General features: G+C 42.9%; 1 protein-coding gene and 1 long non-coding RNA gene across 4 annotated transcripts in view; one reads left to right on the top strand and one right to left on the bottom strand.

Moving 5' to 3' along the window:
* Positions 1 to 2035: 2035 nt before the first annotated feature.
* LOC137320256 (uncharacterized) lies at positions 2036 to 6463 on the bottom strand. Its single transcript, XR_010962422.1, has 3 exons — positions 6232 to 6463; positions 5876 to 5922; positions 2036 to 2190 (listed from the first exon to the last, which is right to left on the bottom strand). It is a non-coding gene; the product is annotated as an uncharacterized lncRNA (long non-coding RNA).
* The window catches only part of LOC137320254 (grainyhead-like protein 2 homolog), a 132638-nt gene continuing 119176 nt past the window's right edge, over positions 6107 to 19568 (top strand). For 2 of the 3 annotated variants that reach the window (XM_067982032.1, XM_067982031.1), the window contains exon 1: positions 6108 to 6331. In XM_067982032.1, coding sequence (XP_067838133.1) covers positions 6312 to 6331 — 20 coding nt within the window. In that variant the 5' untranslated portion in view covers positions 6108 to 6311. Of the gene's footprint in view, positions 6332 to 19568 lie in introns of all 3 variants that reach the window. The other variant, XM_067982033.1, reaches the window with a different exon arrangement.

Here is a 19568-nt window from a genome sequence, read left to right as displayed (position 1 = left end):
GATCTCTTGGATGAGGCCTCGCTGGGCTCCCAGCACTGATACCGTAATCCAGCATGGGCTCGTGCCTTTGGATGGAAGGGACAAATAAATATAATTGTACTCAACAGATGTTACCTTACAGGTTGAATTAAACCACAATAACGTTTGGTGGCACAAAGGTAAAAAAGACATGTTATGCATGAGACCCTCTCAGTAAATCTGAAACCATATTGTATTCAGAAAAAATGTGTGATGATGCTGAAATATCCTAATCAGACTGTAGGCAACTAATGAATATTACCAATGATTGGATCGCACCCTATTTAGTCTGATCCTAGGGAGCTTGTGTGATCTTTCCAGTTCTTCCCAATTGCTGTCCTGGTGAGTGTGTTTGCAATTCCCTGCTGATTCATATAATAGTACATCCTCCTTCTAATAATATGTTTTGTACTTTTCCACTCTACAGCTATAAATTCCCATAATTTCCTCTGTGTTTACAGTAAAACAAACATGAATAATGTGTAGTTATTCACCCTGAATGCAGAGTGAAAACTCCCGTTACTTATCATTTGGGCTAACCAAGGCTTTGAAACAAGAAACTCAAAGCAAATACAACGCACATAACATCTTTAACATAGTAAATATCTCAACATGCTTCACGTACTAGAACACATACAGCAAGCAGTAGAAGAGTTACAAGACATCATCAGAAGCGTGGTCAAAGAGACATGTTTTAAGGAGGCTTTTAAGAGTGAGGAACTTTTGCAAAGCAGTTACAGATAGGAGTGCCAAGATGCCTTAAGACTCTGCCACCGATGGTGGAGCTGGGAGAGGGGGGAATGTAGATGAGACCAGAGTCGGACTGAAGGGTATGGGGTGGGACTTAGGGCTGAACGAGGCTGGAAAGGCACAGGGTGGGATTTACACATGAGGATGAAGATTTTGAATCAGGTTGGTATCGGTGCCTGGCGTCAATCTCTGGCATCAGGGAAGAGAATGTCATCAAATCTATCAGGCTGGTAATTTAGCACAGGAGCTGCATCCAGGCAGTGTTAACACCTATTTCAAACCACATTGAGCTAAATATGATTTTTTCACAGCTATAGTATAAACAGAATTATTGTTTGAACTTCTGTTGAATTTTGGATTAGAGCAGCAATTTTTAAAAAAATATATTTTTCTAAATTAGTTATTTAAAGAAAATTACTGAGGGTCACTTTGTTCCTTTTACTTTATCTATGCTGTCTTCTACAAACCAGGAGTGCGGAACAGCCTACTACAGACCTATTAAGTCTCCCACCTCGAGCAGATTTCTGAAGTTAGGATTGCCACTTTTTGCCAAGTCCAAAACTGTATCAAAGTTGGGATGCAGCGCAGGATAGGAGATGGAATCATGCCTGTAATTCTGAGGGTAAATCCCGCAAAGCCTCGCAAACATCTAGCATATTGGAAAACCTCGGGAAAGCTGCCTGTGATTTTCCTTTGCCCTAGGTATGTGCTTTGGAAAGTCTACCCTCTGATGTTTGCTTTGTTGATGAAAATTCCTTGAAAACCTTAATCCATGCCTCCACTTCATAAAAAAAGAGGTAAATGTGTTGTAAAAGGTTACATGCTAATAATGGGTCTCAGTGTCCCTGGCCTAGGTGAAGAAAAATATTAACCATGGTTCTTACTCTTGATCAATGAACCATGCTGGAAAGCGTGTCAGTGTGTACAGAACACGAGAACAAGTTTGGGCTGAGCTGTGATGTCTCTTTAGTCAAATAGCCTGCTTACATTCACTGTCTAGAGTCACACCTAAAGAATGGTCGTTCGGGTGAGTCCATGGAACTGTATTCTAGCATACCTCTGTGCCTTCAGGAGGGGAGAAAAACCCCCCACCGAAAACCAAGTAATGGGAGTGTTGCACTGTCAGAGGTGCCATCTTTCAGATGAGTTATTAAACCACGGTCCAGTGACAACATTTCAAAAGTACTTTATTGGCTGTGAAGTGCTTTGGGACGTCTGGAGGATGTGAAAGGCATTATATAAATTCAAGTTCTTTCCTTAAAACTAATTCTGACATTTTGCTTCACTTTCATGAACTTTAATGTTCTTCTGGGAGTTGAACATCCTTGCAGGTGGTACCTCTAACTCTGCTACAGGTGTTGCCTGGCCTTTAAAATTCATCCTGTGGCAAAATCAGGTCATTCGTATTTGAAAGTGCACAAACTGCAAGAAAGCAGAGTGGGATCAAATTGATGAAAATATAAAGTGTTGAAAATGAAATGAAAGAACATTTTTGAAAACAATTTGGCACCATGCTCCTCTAGTAGTTAAATGTCCAGTTTAATAATGAGTTATATAGAGCAGAAAGGCCCCAGGTTTGCTCTGTGCTGAGTTAGCTGGTTTCAGCCAACACAGCTGTGTGTGTATGTATTTGTGTGTCTCAGTGTCCACGGACTAGCGAAGAGAAAAAGCCAGTCAGGTTTATTGCTCCTGATCACAGCTGATGCCCATGGAACTGTAGCCCAGCACAAGTTACGGCTACAGGAGAGAAAGGGAGAAAAATTGAGGGGAAAAAGATCTGTTTGACGCACGAAATGCAGTGGAATAAGTTTTCTAGCTGGGGTCTACATGCCCCATTACCAGAATAATATTTTATTAATACTTGGCCTATGATTTCTCCTACGTTAATGGATATTCGGGTTTTCAAAATGGTAAAAGTTAATAAGCTGCTTTAAGTCACTCGTGGTCTCTGTTTGAATTTATTTGACTATGGTTAATAGTGCTGTGAATCTTATCAATGAGTTTGAATCAAGCTGAACAGTATATGAACTACTCTGGTTCATTTTCTCATCTTCCTTGTTCTTAGTTACCAGTTCGTTCTCTGGAGTGTTTCCAGTCCATACTATGTGAAATACTTGAACTCTTGAACTGGTTGTATATAAACTTCTCAATACTTATAACCTAATAAATAAGATAATTGATTGCTTTATTGATTAATATTATAAAACCAGCAATGGTCACAGTCAATCTATAATATTTTAAATAGGTCTTGGCTAGATTCAGAGTAATCCATTACCTATAATAAATATTGATTATTTGTTTCTGCTTTTTCCCCACTCTAAACACAACATGCGCTAGAAACAAAAACAGAAAATGCTGGAGACACTCAGCAGATCTAGCAGCATCTGTGAAGAGAACAGACAAGTTAACCCTTCATCAGAAAAGTAGAACTTTAATAAAAAACTTTTTTTGTTCCTTTCGGACAATAAGCATTGCATATACCCAAGTTCTGATGGAGGGTCCACATCAGAAAGGTCAAAATGTGTGTTCTTTCCACAGGTGCTGCCTAACCTGCTGAATATTTCCAGCCTTTTCTGCTTTTGTTTCAGATCTGTAGTTTTTTGTTTATAAAATATTGTCTACTTTAGTATCTATGCTGTTGAACCCTGCTTCTCCTGGATGTAATCAATTACTTTACTATCATGCCATGCTTATCCTTTATATGCTTTTCCCTGATGAGCATCAACCTCTACGCCCTACACTCAAGGTAAGTTTCATTGCTCTGACCCCCAGGGTCTCTTCTCACAACACTGATGTTACAACACTCATTGGCAATTATAATTTTTTTAAAAAATTCATTCATGGGATGTGGGCATCACTGGCAAGGCCAGCATTTATTGCCCATCCCTAATTGCCCTCGAGAAGGTGGTGGTGAGCCGCCTTCTTGAACCGCTGCAGTCCGTGTGGTGAAGGTTCTTCCACAGTGCTGTTAGGAAGGGAGTTCCAGGATTTTGACCCAGCGACGATGAAGGAACGGTGATATATTTCCAAGTTGGGATGGTGTGTGACTTGGAGGGGAACGTGCAGGTGGTGTTGTTCCCATGTGCCTGCTGCTCTTGTCCTTCTAGGTGGTAGAGGTTGGGGGTTTGGGGGGTGCTGTTGAAGAAGCCTTGGTGAGTTGCTGCAGTGCATCCCGTGGATGGTACATACTGCAGCCACAGTGCACCAGTGGTGAAGGGAGTGAATGTTTAGGGTGGTGGATGGGGTGCCAATCAAGCGGGCTGCTTTGTCCTGGAAGGTGTCGAGTGTTGTTGGAGCTGCACTCATCCAGGCACGTGGAGAGTATTCCATCACACTCCTGACTTGTGCCTTGAACAATGAGTCTGATACTTGATTCTTTGCATACTTTGTCTCTTGCTGCATGCCTCCTTCCTCCAGTGCTTTCTCCCAGCTGCCCCAACCATTCTCTCTCTTCCCCACCATACTGTTACAAATTCCACTACGTAAGTGTGAATGTCAGTCTTTCCCTTCTCTCCTGAAGGCGATAATCTATATTGGGGTCATCAGTGACCAGCAGTACTCTGGGACCTCATCCAAGTGACTATTCTTCATACGTAAACCCAGACTATGAGTGTTGACGGGCTATTCGACCATGGGAGGCACCACAGAATGGACTAATTCTCTCGCCGGATGCTGCTCGACCAGCTGAATGTCTCTGGTGCTTTCTGTTTTTGTTTCTGATCCTAACTTCACCTAACAATCAAAAATATGCACTTTTCAGAAGAAGTCACTGGATAGTGATCAGGAGTGAAAACCTGGGTTGCTTTTCCCTCTTCCTAACCTGAGGACACTGACATCAATTATTTTTCCCACTGCCTCTCCAACTAACTCAGTGTGTACCACGGATCAAACTTAAGTTCTACATGGTCTGCATGGTTGAGTAACACACTGGGGAGAGAGCGGGAATATGGTATTGAGATAGAGGATCAGCCATGATCATATAGAATGGCGGAACAGGCTCAAAGGGCCGAATGGCCTACTTCTGCTCCTATTTTCTATGTTTCTATATATCCACTGATCCATCAGTGGATCTAATCCTGCCCTGTATAAAATATGTATATTTACACAAAGCATTCACATTTAATGTTTCAAATTTGGCTTTCTTTAGAATAATCTTCAGTGTTTATTATTATTTACACTATCACACTTATATCTTTTAAGCTTACAGTCGCCACCTACACCAGTTTGCATTGGAAGGTGTACCTGGGAGTAATTACAGAGCAGTAATCTAAACAAAAGATTCGAGTAGCGTTATAAAACATGAAAGCAAAACTGGACTGGTTTATAACTGTCACCTGAATCCTGAGATTAGAATACTGCCTTGAAACTACTCCAGGTTGTTGCTTTTTGAAAGAAAGTATACGCTGTAAACTTCATGGAGTGGTTTTATTCAGTTTTGAGTCCACTTCAGCGCCAACAACAGGTGTCAGAGCAGATGGCGACTGCCAGTGCACCTCATGTTGTTTATACACCGACTGAATGATTAACAATTGCGTGGCAAAGTATTTCTCGGTTGGGATTGCAAGAAGTGAACATAAATTTCTACCGCCACATATAACAAAGCGCACCATGACACTCTCTCAAGTGACCAAGCCCGCCGTCAACATGTTCCGTTTGCTCCAGCCTGTATATATTGTGGATATTCTCTTTCAGGGAGATGTGTGATTTTATTAACTGCATAATGAACTGTACTTGCAAGCTCTCTGGGAACTTATTTCCACTGTTAACTCACTGTCTTCTCTCTCAGTTGCTTGTCTTCATCTTAAGTTTATAGTTAATCAGCTGACTTCGTGCACTTTCCTTCAATCTTAGATGCTAAACTCCCATCTTTCCGGCACTGTCTATTTTTTATTTCGTATTACCAGTTTTCTCTCTCTCTAACTCTTCTCCGTCTTTCAGGTGCGTGTCAAAATCTGTGTTCACCTCTTTCAGTGTGCTTTTCTCCAAGATTAGATACCCCTTGCTCTCTCTCTCTCTTGCACTACAGTCCCTCTCACTCTGAATATGTGTGCGCTTGTTGTGTATTTTAAGGTGGGCGGATCCATGCACCTTTCATCCACTCACTTACCTGGTTCGACGGCTGGTGCCGCCCACTGGAATCCGAAAGCGTTGAGTCTGGAAATAAACGCAACTTTTAGCTCCAGTACCTCACCCAATCTGCATTTTCACACACCCCTTAAAAAAAAATCACACTTGTTTTTTTGGTAATTCCCCTATCATTTATTGCTCTGTGTACCCACCTAGAGTCTTGGTCTTTGTATATATATATATATATTTTTTTTTAAAAAAAAGTTTTGATTTTATTCTTCTCTTCCCAAACCCCCCCCCACCCCTCCAAAAAAAAAAGTCTCATGTAGTCCAGGTACACCGTGGGACTGCTCCTCATCGCACCGGTTCTGCAGAAAGTTGAAAAAGAGGAATTACCTGTAGCCCGGGTTCTGCCGTCAGACCGCACCGCACCGACTTGAAAGTCCAGTTTCGCAAGAAGAGAAGCCGGAGAAATAATGTCACAGGAGACGGACAAGTAAGTGAACCTACTGGTTCAGGCTGTCTCTCCGCAGCTTTACCTTTCCTGCTCTCACCTCCCCACTCGACAAACCTTTACCCGCACATCTCAGTCGGGCTACTCCCCCCCTTTTTTTTTGTGGGTCTGGTTTTATACTGATAGCGATTTTTATAAAAGAAAAATATATTCTTGAAACTGCAGGTTAGTAATAATCATGGAATTTGGCACAAAGAGCTTTTTTCCAAGCCAAAAAAAAAACCACCACCCAATCATCGGCCATTTTCTGACGAGCGATCGGGGGCTTCAGCATAACTTTTTAAACAAAAAAGTTAACAAAGATTGAGCCTTATTTTTTTGTTTTAAGTGGAAGGTTTCCCTCCCCGGGTGGTGTGTGAGGCGGGGTTGCCTGTACTCTGCTGTTGGATCTATGCCTGTCCGTGGGGTTTGCGGATCCGGGGCTGGGTTGCTGTTACCTGGGCAGTCGGTGCCTCACAGTCGCACCTGGGACTCTCTCTCCTGCCCGGCCCGGCCCGGCCCGGCTCAGCACCGTGTGCGCCAGGCTAATAACATCTGCACCCACGTCGGAGATTCCTAAAATAGGAGGGATTAACCATCGATTGTATTTGGAAGTTCGCGTGAGTGGTTTATAGTGAGTGGAGACGGGAGCGGGCAATTTATTTCCCCCTTATGTCTCCCACCCCCCCCCTTCTTCCCCCCCCCCTTCTTCCCTCTCCCTCTCCCCCCCCCTCCTTCCCTCCCCCCCCTCCTTCCCTCCCCCTCCTCCTTCCCTCCCCCTCCTTCCCCCCCTCTCCCCTTCCCCCTCTCCCCTTCCCCCTCTCCCCTTCCCCCTCTCCCCTTCCCCCTCTCCCACCCTCTCCCCTTCCCCCTCTCCCACCCTCTCCCCTTCCCCCTCTCCCACCCTCTCCCCTTCCCCCTCTCCCACCCTCACCCTCCTTCCCACACCCTCTACCCTCCTTCCCCCTCTCCCACCCTCAGCCCCTCTCCCCCTTCATTTTTGCAGTGAATTTGCAAATGGAGACTTGGTAGTTTAAACTATTTGAAATGAGAAGCGATAAAGAGAGAGAGAGGGGGAAGACGACCAGCACACACCCTCTCCCATATCACGAAGTAATTTGAAACTCCTACTTTATTTCAAAATATGCAAATACCACAGAAACCCGCCCGTGGTCGCTCCTGACGCCGGCCGGCCCCGAGGGTCGTCCTTTCCATCTGACCAAACCCAATGGGGTTCAGCCCAAACAACAAGGTTACGACCACTCCGCCCGTTAGAAACACTATTTCAATTAACGCCATCCTCTTACATTTTCCTCGATTTTTAACAACTTTTTTATTTGCATGTAATAATTTTCGAAAGACCAATATTGAGATTTCATTCACCGCTTTGTTTTAGAAATGTGGTCTATATATAGACCTTTTTACAATTCCAGTGCAAACATTTTGACCACCTGAAAGTTACTATTCAATTGCTTGACATCTGCAAGGCGGGATCAGGGACACATCGATAGAAGACACCTCATACAGAGGAGTTTAAAAGAACCCAGCCCGCTGACTATGGCCGAGACAGAAGTTGGTTCAAGGCTTCTTGCTGGAAACCCAAGTTCTGGTTCCCAGTACACCGGTTCCCGCAGTACAGCAAATGACTGGTTGCTGGGGCTTTTCTTGTTTGCAGCCTGCCTCCTCTCATTGTAGACGCGTTTCATTTTGTGGGGTGGGGAGCCTATTTTTAAAGTTACCATTGTTCTGACTTGTTACCCACTTTTTAAACTGACAATCGTGGGCTTTACTGTCCGCGGGACCCTCAACAAGTTCACCAACCAGAGATAAAGGAGGCGAGGAGCACACAAAATAATCTGGTGGTAGATTTAGAGCAAGGCTATTTTGACCTCTTCTATTCCAGATATCTACCCATCCTGTTTTCTCCGGAGGTTTTTTTTATATATACATTGACTGCCTCACTTTGACTCATTACAATAATGAACTGGAAACACCTGGATTTGCAACAGCCTGCATTGGAAGATAGCAGAATCCTGTTGCATCAGTTTGATTACACCAGATCAGACCTCAAGGCAGCATGCTGTCATGAATTTGACTCCGAGCTGATTGATAATAGTGTATAAATGTCATTTAAAGTCGGGTTTTATTGCCGAATTAAACGTCTTGTTTTTCTTAGTTTTATTTCCAGAGGCAATTTGGGCCCCAAAAAGCCCAAGAGAAAATCAGTAAAAATTGCTCTTTATTTGGAACATCACTAAAACTCAAAATGAATCAAGTTTTTTTTTAAAAAGGCAGTTAAGCTATATGACAACCCACAATTGTGTACACAGATTATGGACTGTTCCGAAAGACCTGAAAAGGGTATAATTGAAGCAGTTGTATTAAACTACATTTGCCAATGTTTGTTTGTCTGGAATCATGGATGTAACAATCCAAAACAATTCTAGAGTGGCACATAACACAGGTGAATCAGGAAGTATACAATACTGCCACAAGTACCAATTTTGAGGTAGAGAACAGTTAGGTACAATAAATTCAAAGGGAGAAAAAAAAAATCATTTTTCTCAATTCTATTTTTAAAAAATTCATATAGATACTATTATGGACGACAACAACAGACGTTAGAGACTGAATTCGCATGAAAACAATTCTCAGTTAAATTTGAATGCTGAGAATCCAGTCTCATGTAGAAAGTCCGACAAGAGAGGGGGCGGTACTGGACCTAATTCTAGGGAATGTGGCCGGCCAAGTGGAAGAAGTGCTAGTAGGTGAGCACTTTGGTGACAGTGACCATAATTCGGTGAGATTTAAGGTGGTCATGGAAAAGGACAGGGAGGGGCCGGAAATAAAGGTTCTAAATTGGGGGAAGGCCGATTTTAATAGGATAAGGCAGGATCTGGCCAAAATGGACTGGGATCAGCTGCTTGTAGGAAAATCCGCATCGGAGCAATGGGAGTCTTTCAGAAGGGAGATTGAGACCATAGAATGGCAACATGTTCCCATAAAGGTCAAGGGTAGTTCCAAGAACTCCAGGGAACCTTGGATGTCAAGGGATATACGAGAATGGATTAGGAAAAAAAGGAGGGCTTTTGGCAGATACAAAAGGCTAAAGACGGAGGAAGCCCTAGAGGAGTACAAAAAGTGCAGGGGGATACTTAAAAAAGAAATTAGGAGATCAAGTAGGGGCCATGAAATAACACTGGCGAGCAAAATAAAGGAAAATCCTAAGATGTTTTATAAGTATATTAAGGGTAAGAGGATGACTAGGGAAAAAATAGGGCCCATTAGGGACAAAAATGGCAATCTGTGTGTGGAGCCGGCAGATGTAGGAGGGGTTCTAAATGAATTTTTTGCATCTGTTTTCACTGTGGAGAAGGACGATGCAGACATAGAAATACGGCAGGGGGACTGTGATGTACTCGAACATATTAACATCGAGCGGGAGGGGGTATTGGCGGTTTTAGCAGGCCTAAAAATGGATAAATCCCCAGGCCCGGACGAAATGTATCCCAGGCTACTGTGTGAGGCAAAGGAGGAGATTGCGGGGGCTCTAACACATATATTCAGAACCTCTCTGGCCACAGGGGATGTGCCAGAGGACTGGAGAACCGCTAATGTAGTACCATTATTCAAGAAGGGGAGTAGGGAAAAACCGGGGAACTACAGGCCAGTGAGCCTAACATCAGTGGTAGGAAAATTATTGGAAAAAATTCTGAAGGACAAAATTAGTCTCCACTTGGAGAAGCAAGGATTAATCAGGGATAGTCAACATGGCTTTGTCAAGGGAAGATCATGTCTGACTAATTTGATTGAATTTTTTGAGGGGGTGACGCAGTGGATGTGGTATACAAGGATTTCAGTAAGGCCTTCGATAAAGTCCCGCACAGGAGACTGGTCAAGAAGGTACGAGCCCATGGAATCCAGGGTGCCTTGGCACTTTGGATACAAAACTGGCTTAGTGGCAGAAGGCAGAGGGTGATGGTCGAAGGTTGTTTTTGTGACTGGAAGCCTGTGGCCAGTGGGGTACCACAGGGATCGGTGCTGGGTCCCTTGCTGTTTGTGGTCTACATTAACGACTTGGATATGAATGTAAAAGGTATGATCAGTAAGTTCGCTGATGATACAAAAATTGGTAGGGTGGTAGATAGCAAGGAGGATAGCCTCAGTCTGCAGGACGATATAGATGGGTTGGTCAGATGGGCGGAACAGTGGCAAATGGAATTTAACCCGGAAAAGTGCGAGGTGATGCACTTTGGAGGGACTAACAAGGCAAGGGAATACACAATGAATGGGAGGACCCTAGGCAAGACAGAGGGTCAGAGGGATCTTGGTGTGCAAGTTCACAGATCCCTGAAGGCGGCGGAACAGGTAGATGAGGTGGTAAAGAAGGCATATGGGATACTTGCCTTTATTAGCCGAGGCATAGAACATAAGAGCAAGGAGGTTATGATGGAGCTATATAAAACACTGGTTAGGCCACAGCTGGAGTACTGTGTGCAGTTCTGGTCGCCACACTACAGGAAGGATGTGATCGCTTTGGAGAGGGTGCAGAGGAGATTCACCAGGATGTTACCAGGGCTGGAGCGCTTCAGCTATGAAGAGAGACTGGGAAGATTGGGTTTGTTTTCCTTGGAGCAGAGGAGGCTGAGGGGGGACATGATTGAGGTGTACAAAATTATGAGGGGCACCGATAGGATGGATACTAAGGAGCTTTTTCCCTTCGTTGAGGGTTCTATAACAAGGGGGCATAGATTCAAGGTAAAAGGCGGGAGGTTTAGAGGGGATTTGAGAAAGAACTTTTTCACCCAGAGGGTGGTTGGAGTCTGGAACACACTGCCTGAAAGGGTTGTGGAGGCAGGAACCCTCACAACATTCAAGAAGCATTTGGATGAGCACTTGAAATGCCATAGCATACAAGGCTACGGACCAAATGCTGGAATATGGGATTAGAGTAGACAGGGCTTGATGGCCGGCGCGGACATGATGGGCTGAAGGGCCTCTATCCGTGCTGTATAACTCTATGACTCTAAGATGCATGTTCATTCTATTTGTGATGTGATTGTGCATATTGCATGCTGTGCGCGTGAAGAATGGAGAATTTTTTTTAACCCCAAATATCAGGGATGAATTGGCTCTTGTTGATCCGCCAGAAAATATCAAGAATGTTTGGTGAAAATTGGTCAAAAGTGACATTAATGATCCTTGCCCAACAGTACTAAACTGACAGAAGGTCATTGCGTCCAGACTATAATGTTGATGGTTACAGATTTTTTTGGTTTTGGTTTTCGTCCCTCCGTTCTTGAAGGGAGCGACTCACAGTGAGGTACGGTTCCATAGGTGCCAGTACGTCATTCAAAGGTCTCTTTGTGAGTCCAAGCAGTGTTAACTGGAGGAAGGGAAGTGAGAGCGATGAGCCCAATTCTGATTACACACGTGGACTTAGCAACAAACACTGGATAGTGATCAGGTGCCTGAACCATGGTTGAATCTTTTTTTCTCTCCTCAGCTCAGGGACACTGAGGCCAAATGTGGTGTTCAGTATCAAAGGCAATTAGGGTTCTGTACCATTGTGTTAGCTGAGGTCAGATAATTAAGCATAGATTATAAATTGAACCTCAGATCTTATCTGGGTGGCTTAGCACCACTGAGTTATTGTGGGAGGTTCTGACATAACCCATTTAAAAAAAAATTGTATCTCCTTTTTAATAGCTTGGAAACAGGCTAAAGTGCTTACATTCAAAAAGGGTGGTAAAGGGCAACAATAGACAGTTTTTACTTCAGTCCTAAGATGAGTTTAGAGTGCATGTGCGTAAATGCACGTAGCGTGGTAAGTAAGGTTGGTGAGCTGCGGGCAGATATTGCCTCATGATATAGTGGCAATAATCAGAGAACTGGATCAAAGAAGGGGAGGATTGGGTACTTAATATTCCTGGCTACAAGGTATTCAGGAAGGATAGGGAAATAAAGAAAGGAGGTGGGGTGGCAGTATTGGTCAAAGAAACTATTATAGCGCTGGAAAGGGATGGTGTAGTTGAGGGGTCAAAGGCAGAATCTATTTGGTTAGAATTAAGAAACAATAGAGGAGCTATTACACTACTGGGTGTATACTGTAGACCACCAAATAGTGGGAGGAGATGGAGGAACACATTTGCAGGCAAATTACAGAAAGATGCAAGAACCATAGAGTAGTGATAATGGGGGACTTCAATTATCCCAACATAGACTGGGATAGTAACAGTGTAAAGGGCAAAGAAAGGGAGGAATTCCTGAAATGTGTACAAGAGAACTTCTTTGATCAGTGTGTTTCCAGCCCAAAGAGGAATGAGGTGGTGCTGGATCTAGTTCTGGGGAATGAAGTGAGGCAGGTGGAGCATATTTCAATGGGGGAACATTTGGGGAACAGTGATCATAATTTCATCAGGCTTAGAATAGATATGGAAAAAGACATGGAACAATCAAGTGTAAAAATACTTAACTGGAGGAGGGCTAATTTCAGTGAGTTAAAAAGGGATCTTGCCCAGATGGATTGGAATCAGAAATTGGCAGGCAAAACAGTAATTGAAGGGAGGCCTTCAAGGAGGAGTTGGTTCGGTACAGAGTAGACACATTCCCACGAGGGGGAAAGGAAGGTCATCCAAAACTAGAGCTCCCTGGATGACTAAAGGTATAGGTATTAAAATGAAATAGAAAAAGGAGGCTTCTGATAAATGTAAGGTTCATAATACAGTAGAGAATCAGGCTGAATACAGAAAGTACAGAGGAGATCTAAAAAAGGAAATTAGAGGGGCAAAGAGACACTGAGAATAGATTAGTGGCTAACAAAAAGGGGAATCCAAAAGTCTTTTATAAACATATAAATAGTAAAGGAAGGGTGGGGCTGATTTAAGGACAAAAAAGGAGATCTTGTGGAGGCAGAAGGTTTGGCAGAGGTAATAAATGAATATTTCACATCGGTCTTCACTAGAGAAGAGGATGCTGCCATTGTAGCAGTAAAGGAGGAGGTAGTAGTGATATTGGATAGGATAAAAATAGATAAAGAGGAGGTACTTAAAAGGTTGGCAGTACTCAAAGTAGAAAAGTCACCTGGTCCGGATGGGATGTATCCTCGGTTACTGAGGGAAGTAAAGGAGGAAATTGCAGAGACTCTGGCCACAATCTTCCAATCCTCCATAGATATGTGATTGGTGCCAGAGGGCTGGAGGATTGCAAATGTTACACCAAAGTTCAAAAAAGGAGAGAGGGATAAACCTGGTAATTACAGACCAGTCAGCCTAACCTCGGTGGTAGGGAAACTTTTAGAGACAATAATCTGGGACAAAATTAATTGGCACTTGGAAAAGTATGGGCCAATAAATGAAAGTCAGCACAGATTTGTTAAAGGAAAATCGTGTTTGACGAACTTGATTGAGTTCTTTGATGAAGTAACGGAGCGGATTGATGAGACTAATGCGGCTGATGTGGTCTGTATGGATTTTCAAAAGGCATTTGATAAAATACCACATAATAGACTTGTTAGCAAAATTAAAACCCATGGGATTAAAGGGGCAGTGGCAGCATGGATACAGAATTGGCTAAGGAACAGAAAGCAGAGAGTAGTGATGAACGGTTGTTTTTCAGACTGGAGGGAAGTATACAGTGGTGTTCCCCAGGGGTCGGTATTAGGACCACTGCTCTTTTTGATATATATTAATGACCTGGACTTGGGTATACAGGGTATAATTTCAAAGTTTGCAAATGTCACGAAACTCGGAAATGTAGTAAACAATGTGGAGGATAGTAACAGAATTCAGGAGGACACAGACAGACTGGTGAAATGGGCAGACACATGGCAGATGAAATTTAACTCAGAGAAATGTGAAGTGATACATTTTGGTAGGAAGAATGAGGAGAGGCAATATAAACTAAATGGTACAATTTTAAACGAGGTGCAGGAACAGAGACCTGGGGATGCACAGACACAAATCTTTGAAGGTGGCAGGACAAGTTGAAAAAGCTGTTAAAAATGCATATGGGATCCTGGGCTTTATTAATAGAGGCATAGAGTACAAGAGCAAGGAAATTATGCTAAAACTTTATAAAACACTGGTTAGGCCTCAGTTGGAGTATTGTATTCAATTCTGGACACCACACTTTAGGAAGGATGTCAAGGCCTTAGAGAAGGAAGTCATGGCAGAAGAGATGTACTAGAATGGTACCAGGGATGAGGGACTTCAGTTATGTGGATAGACTGGAAAAGCTGGGGTTGTTCTCAGAGCAGAGAAGTTTAAGAGGAGATTTGATAGAGGTGCTCAAAATCATGAATGGTTTTGATAGCGTGAATAAGGAAAAACTGTTTCCAGTGACAGAAGGGTCGGTAACCAGGGGACTCAGATTTAAGGTGATTGACAAAAGACCCAGAGGCAGCATGAGGTAATTCTTTTTTATGCAGCGAGTTGTAATGATCTGGAATGCGCTGCCTGAAAGGGAGGAGGAAGCAGATTCAGTAATAACTTTCAAAAGGGAATTGGATAAATACTTGAAGGGAAAAAACTTACAGGGCAATGGGGAAAGAGTAGGGGAGTGGGACTAATTGGATAGCTCTTTCAAAGAGCCGGCACAGGCACGATGGGCTGAATGGCCTCCTTCTGTGCTGTGCCTACTATGGTTATCAGGAGTAAACTTGCAGAATATCTATGAGAAGTACCTAGTAAACAACATGGATTCAGAAAGAGGAAGATCCTGCGTGACCAACCTCCTTGCTTCTTTTAAAGAAGTGTTAATTCAGGCGGACTGTGGAAAGCCCTATAGGGTGTTGTACCTAGGCTTCCAAAAAGTATTTGACACGGTTCCACATGAAAGGCTATATTAGTCTAGATCAAAGCTGTGGTAATTTAGGGTAAATCTTGGGCATGGATTTTTAAAAAATTGACTGATCGGTGGAAAGCAACAGAGAGTTGTTAGAGGAATTACATTGGGCTGGAGTACTGAGTGGGATGCCCAATGTCAGGACCACTAATGTCGCTAATTCACATCGACGATTTGGATATAGAAACTCAAGAAGAAAATTGGTAAAATTTGCAGATGATGCCAAACTAGGAGTGACAGTGAAATTGGGGGATGTAGTTCAGAAGTTACAAAATGAGACCAGAATAAAATATGTAAATTGGCAGAGCAATGACATCCAAATTAAATTTCATCTAAGTATAAAGTGCTGCACATAGGAAGGGAAAGTGGGTAAGATATGGACTTCATGAATGGTGTGAAATTAACTACAGCTGAAGTTGAAAGAGACCTAGGAGCCTTAGTAGACTGAACAGTAAACATGTCTGCTGCTCTGCAGTGGTTAATCAACAAAGCTAACAGAATCTTGAACTATGTAACAAGTCGTCTTCAAAGTATATAATGCTCTGGTAAGACCATGCCTTCAGTGCTGTGTCCAGGTCTGTTCATAAAGACATGAGGGAGATATTTAAGTGCTGGAGGCAGTGCAGAGAAGAGCCACAAGGTCTAGTGTCGGAAGTCTGAGAAATGAGGAAAGACACAAGGTAACTTTTCAGCCTTGAAAGGAGATGCCTGAGAGTTGGCCTTATAGACATATACAGAATATGGAAAAGATAAAGCTGAAAATTACTTTTAAATTGTAAAAAAAAAAGGACAATGGGACACTGGTTTGATCTAGTTAAAAGCAAAGTTGGTACTGATATTAGGAAGATCTTCACACAAAGATTGGTCAACAGATGAAATGGACTCCCAGTTGGAGTTGTGGAGGTGAAACCCCTGGAATTACTTTAGAAACAATTGGATGCTACAATGGGAGTACTTTAGGGTCTTTCTGAATGGATAAACTGAGCTGAATGACCACCCTCACCCATAATTATCTTGTAAAACTCCATTCTCTGGCTGAGAAGATATTGGCAAACTGTTCCCAGATCTCAAGCTGTACATTTCTGTAATTGGCTTTTGAATGGATTTTAATTGAGAGAGATTTTCCTCCAATTTTCTCCTTTCTTGTCCTGTCCTGAAGGTGCTGACTTTTATTGGGGTATGGTCCCATGGTTGGGAGTGTTTCAATAATTGCCTGACTGAGAGCAACTAACTGCACATACAGAAATGGAGCCTTGGTACTAGACCAACTAGTATCTTTACCCACTAGGTCACTGGGGAACCTTGTGATAACTAATTTGTATTAAATAATTGGCTTAGTTATCCTGGTGGCTCAGTGAGAAGCTAACCTATATAGACCAGGAAGGTAATCTGCGCAAATTTAATTGATCTCAGCTGGAGTGCAGTGTTGCATCAACTTCCCCCGTGTTAGTTAATGGGAAAATTGGCCCAGATTACTACTCCTGGTTGTTGTCTAATGACCCCTTCTGGAAGTGCACCTATGTCAACATTGGGTGAGGACTGGATTGGTCTTGGCTGTACTGTACCTTTTAGTCAAAGTCATAGAATCATAGAAAGGTTACAGCCAGAAGGAGGCCATTCAGTCCATCGAGTCCGTGCCGGCTCTATGCAAGAGCAGTCCAGCTAGTCCCACTTCCCCACCCTATCCCCGTAGCCCTGCAAATTTTTCCTTTCAAGTACTTATCCAGCTCCCTTTTGAAGGCCATGATTGAATCTGCCTCCACCACCCCCTCGGGCAGTGCATTCCAGATCCTAACCACTCGCTGTGTAAAAGTTTTTCCTCACGTCGTCTTTGGTTCTTTTGTCAATCACCTTAAGTCTATGTCCTCTGGTTCTTGACCCTTCCGCCAATGGGAACAGTTTCTCTCTATCTACTCTGTCTAGACCCTTCATGATTTTGAATACCTCGATCAAATCATCTTTCCTAAAGTGCGCTGCCCAGAACTAGACACAATTCTCCAGTTGTGGCCGAACCAGTGTTTTATAAAGTTTCATCTGCTGACATTCACTGTCCAAACTCGTACTAATAAATGGAACTTGGTAAACTACTGGATAGCATGTGGGACCTTTGAAGCTGAATCCCTGTAATGAGGCAACACCTTCAGGAGAGGAGGGAAATTTGTTTAAAAAATTTACCTTGATGGGTAACCCAACTGCAAAGTCTGGTGCTTAGCATGAATACTTGATCTCTTAAAACAATACTGAGGGAGGAGCAGATATTGATGCAACATCACAATAGTAATGGCAGTTGAATTGATGGGCACACATCTGTAATAATCTGATATTTAGATGTATGTTTGGTTTTGGGATCCTAGCAGGACAATAATGAACGAGTGGGATCAAAGTTAGATCCTGGAGAAATGATGAAATGGGACCTATGCAGACAGGGGACAGATTGCTCCCTTTTTAATGTAGGTGCTCTTTCACAGTGGCTGAGTTGTGCCGGGTGATTCTGAGGGGTAATGTGATGGTAATTTGTCTTATTGCTATTGCTACGGAATTGGTGCCAGGAATCATATAGCACCAGGTTCCTGACATATTGAGCAATGATGTGCAGCAGGTCCTGAGGCTATTCCATAGTATAAGAACAGTCTGTTCACATAAAGCATCCTCTCTATTCTTGGCTCGGCCTTTGTTTATGACTGCTCCTGCATTAAGCTTCTGTGTTGCTCACTGGGATGACAGTTATTAAAATTCAGTCTCTGGCAACAAAACACTTTTACTAAATGTCACACATTTTTCTTGTGTGATTTTTTTTTTGTGTCAAGGTTTGTTGAAGAATTGGGATTTTTTTTGTCTTAGGTGGGGTAAAATATTCGTTAAAACTTTGGAGTAGAATTTTTGCCGGGTTACGGCAGGAGATTGGGAGAAATCCCCCTAAATTTCTAGCATTTGACTTTATTAATACTCACTAATACATCAACAAGGGCTGCCTTTTCTGATTCATTTTGTTTATTTATGGTTATTGACTGAAGATTATTGAAAGAGGTGCTATCCTGTAATTCAAAAGCATTGACATTTTCAACAGGGATTGCCAACTGCAGTCTTGTTAAAACAACCTGCTTATTTTTCCCCTTTTTTAAAAGTATTTTGCCCAATTTTCTTCCCCATTGCCCCTCACTGTGCGGCCTCTGGTTGGGATACAGTTCTGTGGTTGCTGGGAGTCCTTTGGTACTTGGGCAATTCTTCTAGTGTGAGTGCGGACAGTGAGTGTCAACAGGCTGGTCAGCTCTAAATGGCATCATGTTTGAGTGCACTTTCCGTGGGGTCACAGTGACAGGGATAAAAAAAAAGTCAAGGCCAAGAAAGGGCCATTTGGCCCATCAGTGCTCCTCATTCTAGCACCCATGAGCAAGAGCCCTGACTGGTGTGTTATTTTCCTCTCCTTAGCCTGGGAGCCATTTGTAGAAACCCAATTGTTCCTCAACTGACTCAAAACAGTCTGGGAATCAAAGGTGGGTTTCTGCACTATATGGTTTAGTGCTGCAATGGGCAGTGCTTTTACCCACTAGACCATCAGGGGAGTTAACTTAAAAAAAAATTACATTTTTAAAATGTTTGAATGGGCAGTTTCATTACTTGTCAAATCAGTGGAAAAATAGAGGTCAAAATAACTTTTCAAAGATTTGCTTTGTTTGGGCACGTCTTGTGATAGGCAAGATATCCCATTATTGGGTAAAGTAATATTTCCCCACTTTTTGAAACTAGTGGCAGCATTTAGTGCTTCTGGGTCGTGTGTAGCAATGGGCTGTATGAGTGTCGAGGTCCTTCCACTCAGTTCCAACACTTGTTTTAACCCCAACCCGAAAGGAACCCTACTATTGTAGGGTTGCCAACCTCCAGGACAGTCCCGGCGTCTCCAGGAATGAAAGATTAATCTCCTGGACACTGCTGAGCAACCCAGGAGAAAAATCATAGGGGCATTAAAAAAATTGTGTGTTCTTTGCTTAATTTTTTTTAAGACCTTCGTATATTAGATATAAAAATAATGGAGAAATGAAAAAAGGCCATTTGACTGGGCGGTTGGAGATGGGAAGTCATGCGATGAAATCTCCAGGAATATGTCAAACTGGAGTTGGCAACCCTGAACTATAGCAGTGTGAATTCTTTCATTTCCCACATCAGTGTCCTTCAGGTCTCTCTAGCCTGGATTTTCCCATCAGTGCTATTTTAACGTCGATAGTTGCTGCCGGCGTTATAAAAGTGCGGATTGGAAATCTACGCTTCTGTGTGAAATTCTCAATTTAATGCCAGATTTTCACCGAGTTACCCCTGATCTCGGGAACATAGGAGCAGGAGCAGGCCATTTAGCCCCTCGAGCCTGCTCCACCATTCAATGAGATCATGGCTGACCTGT

The sequence above is a fragment of the Heptranchias perlo genome, chromosome 3, assembly GCF_035084215.1.
Source record: "Heptranchias perlo isolate sHepPer1 chromosome 3, sHepPer1.hap1, whole genome shotgun sequence".
NCBI classification, from domain to species: domain Eukaryota; kingdom Metazoa; phylum Chordata; class Chondrichthyes; order Hexanchiformes; family Hexanchidae; genus Heptranchias; species Heptranchias perlo.
Note: the sequence above shows the minus strand (reverse complement) of the source record. Positions and strands in the feature narration are given on the sequence as shown.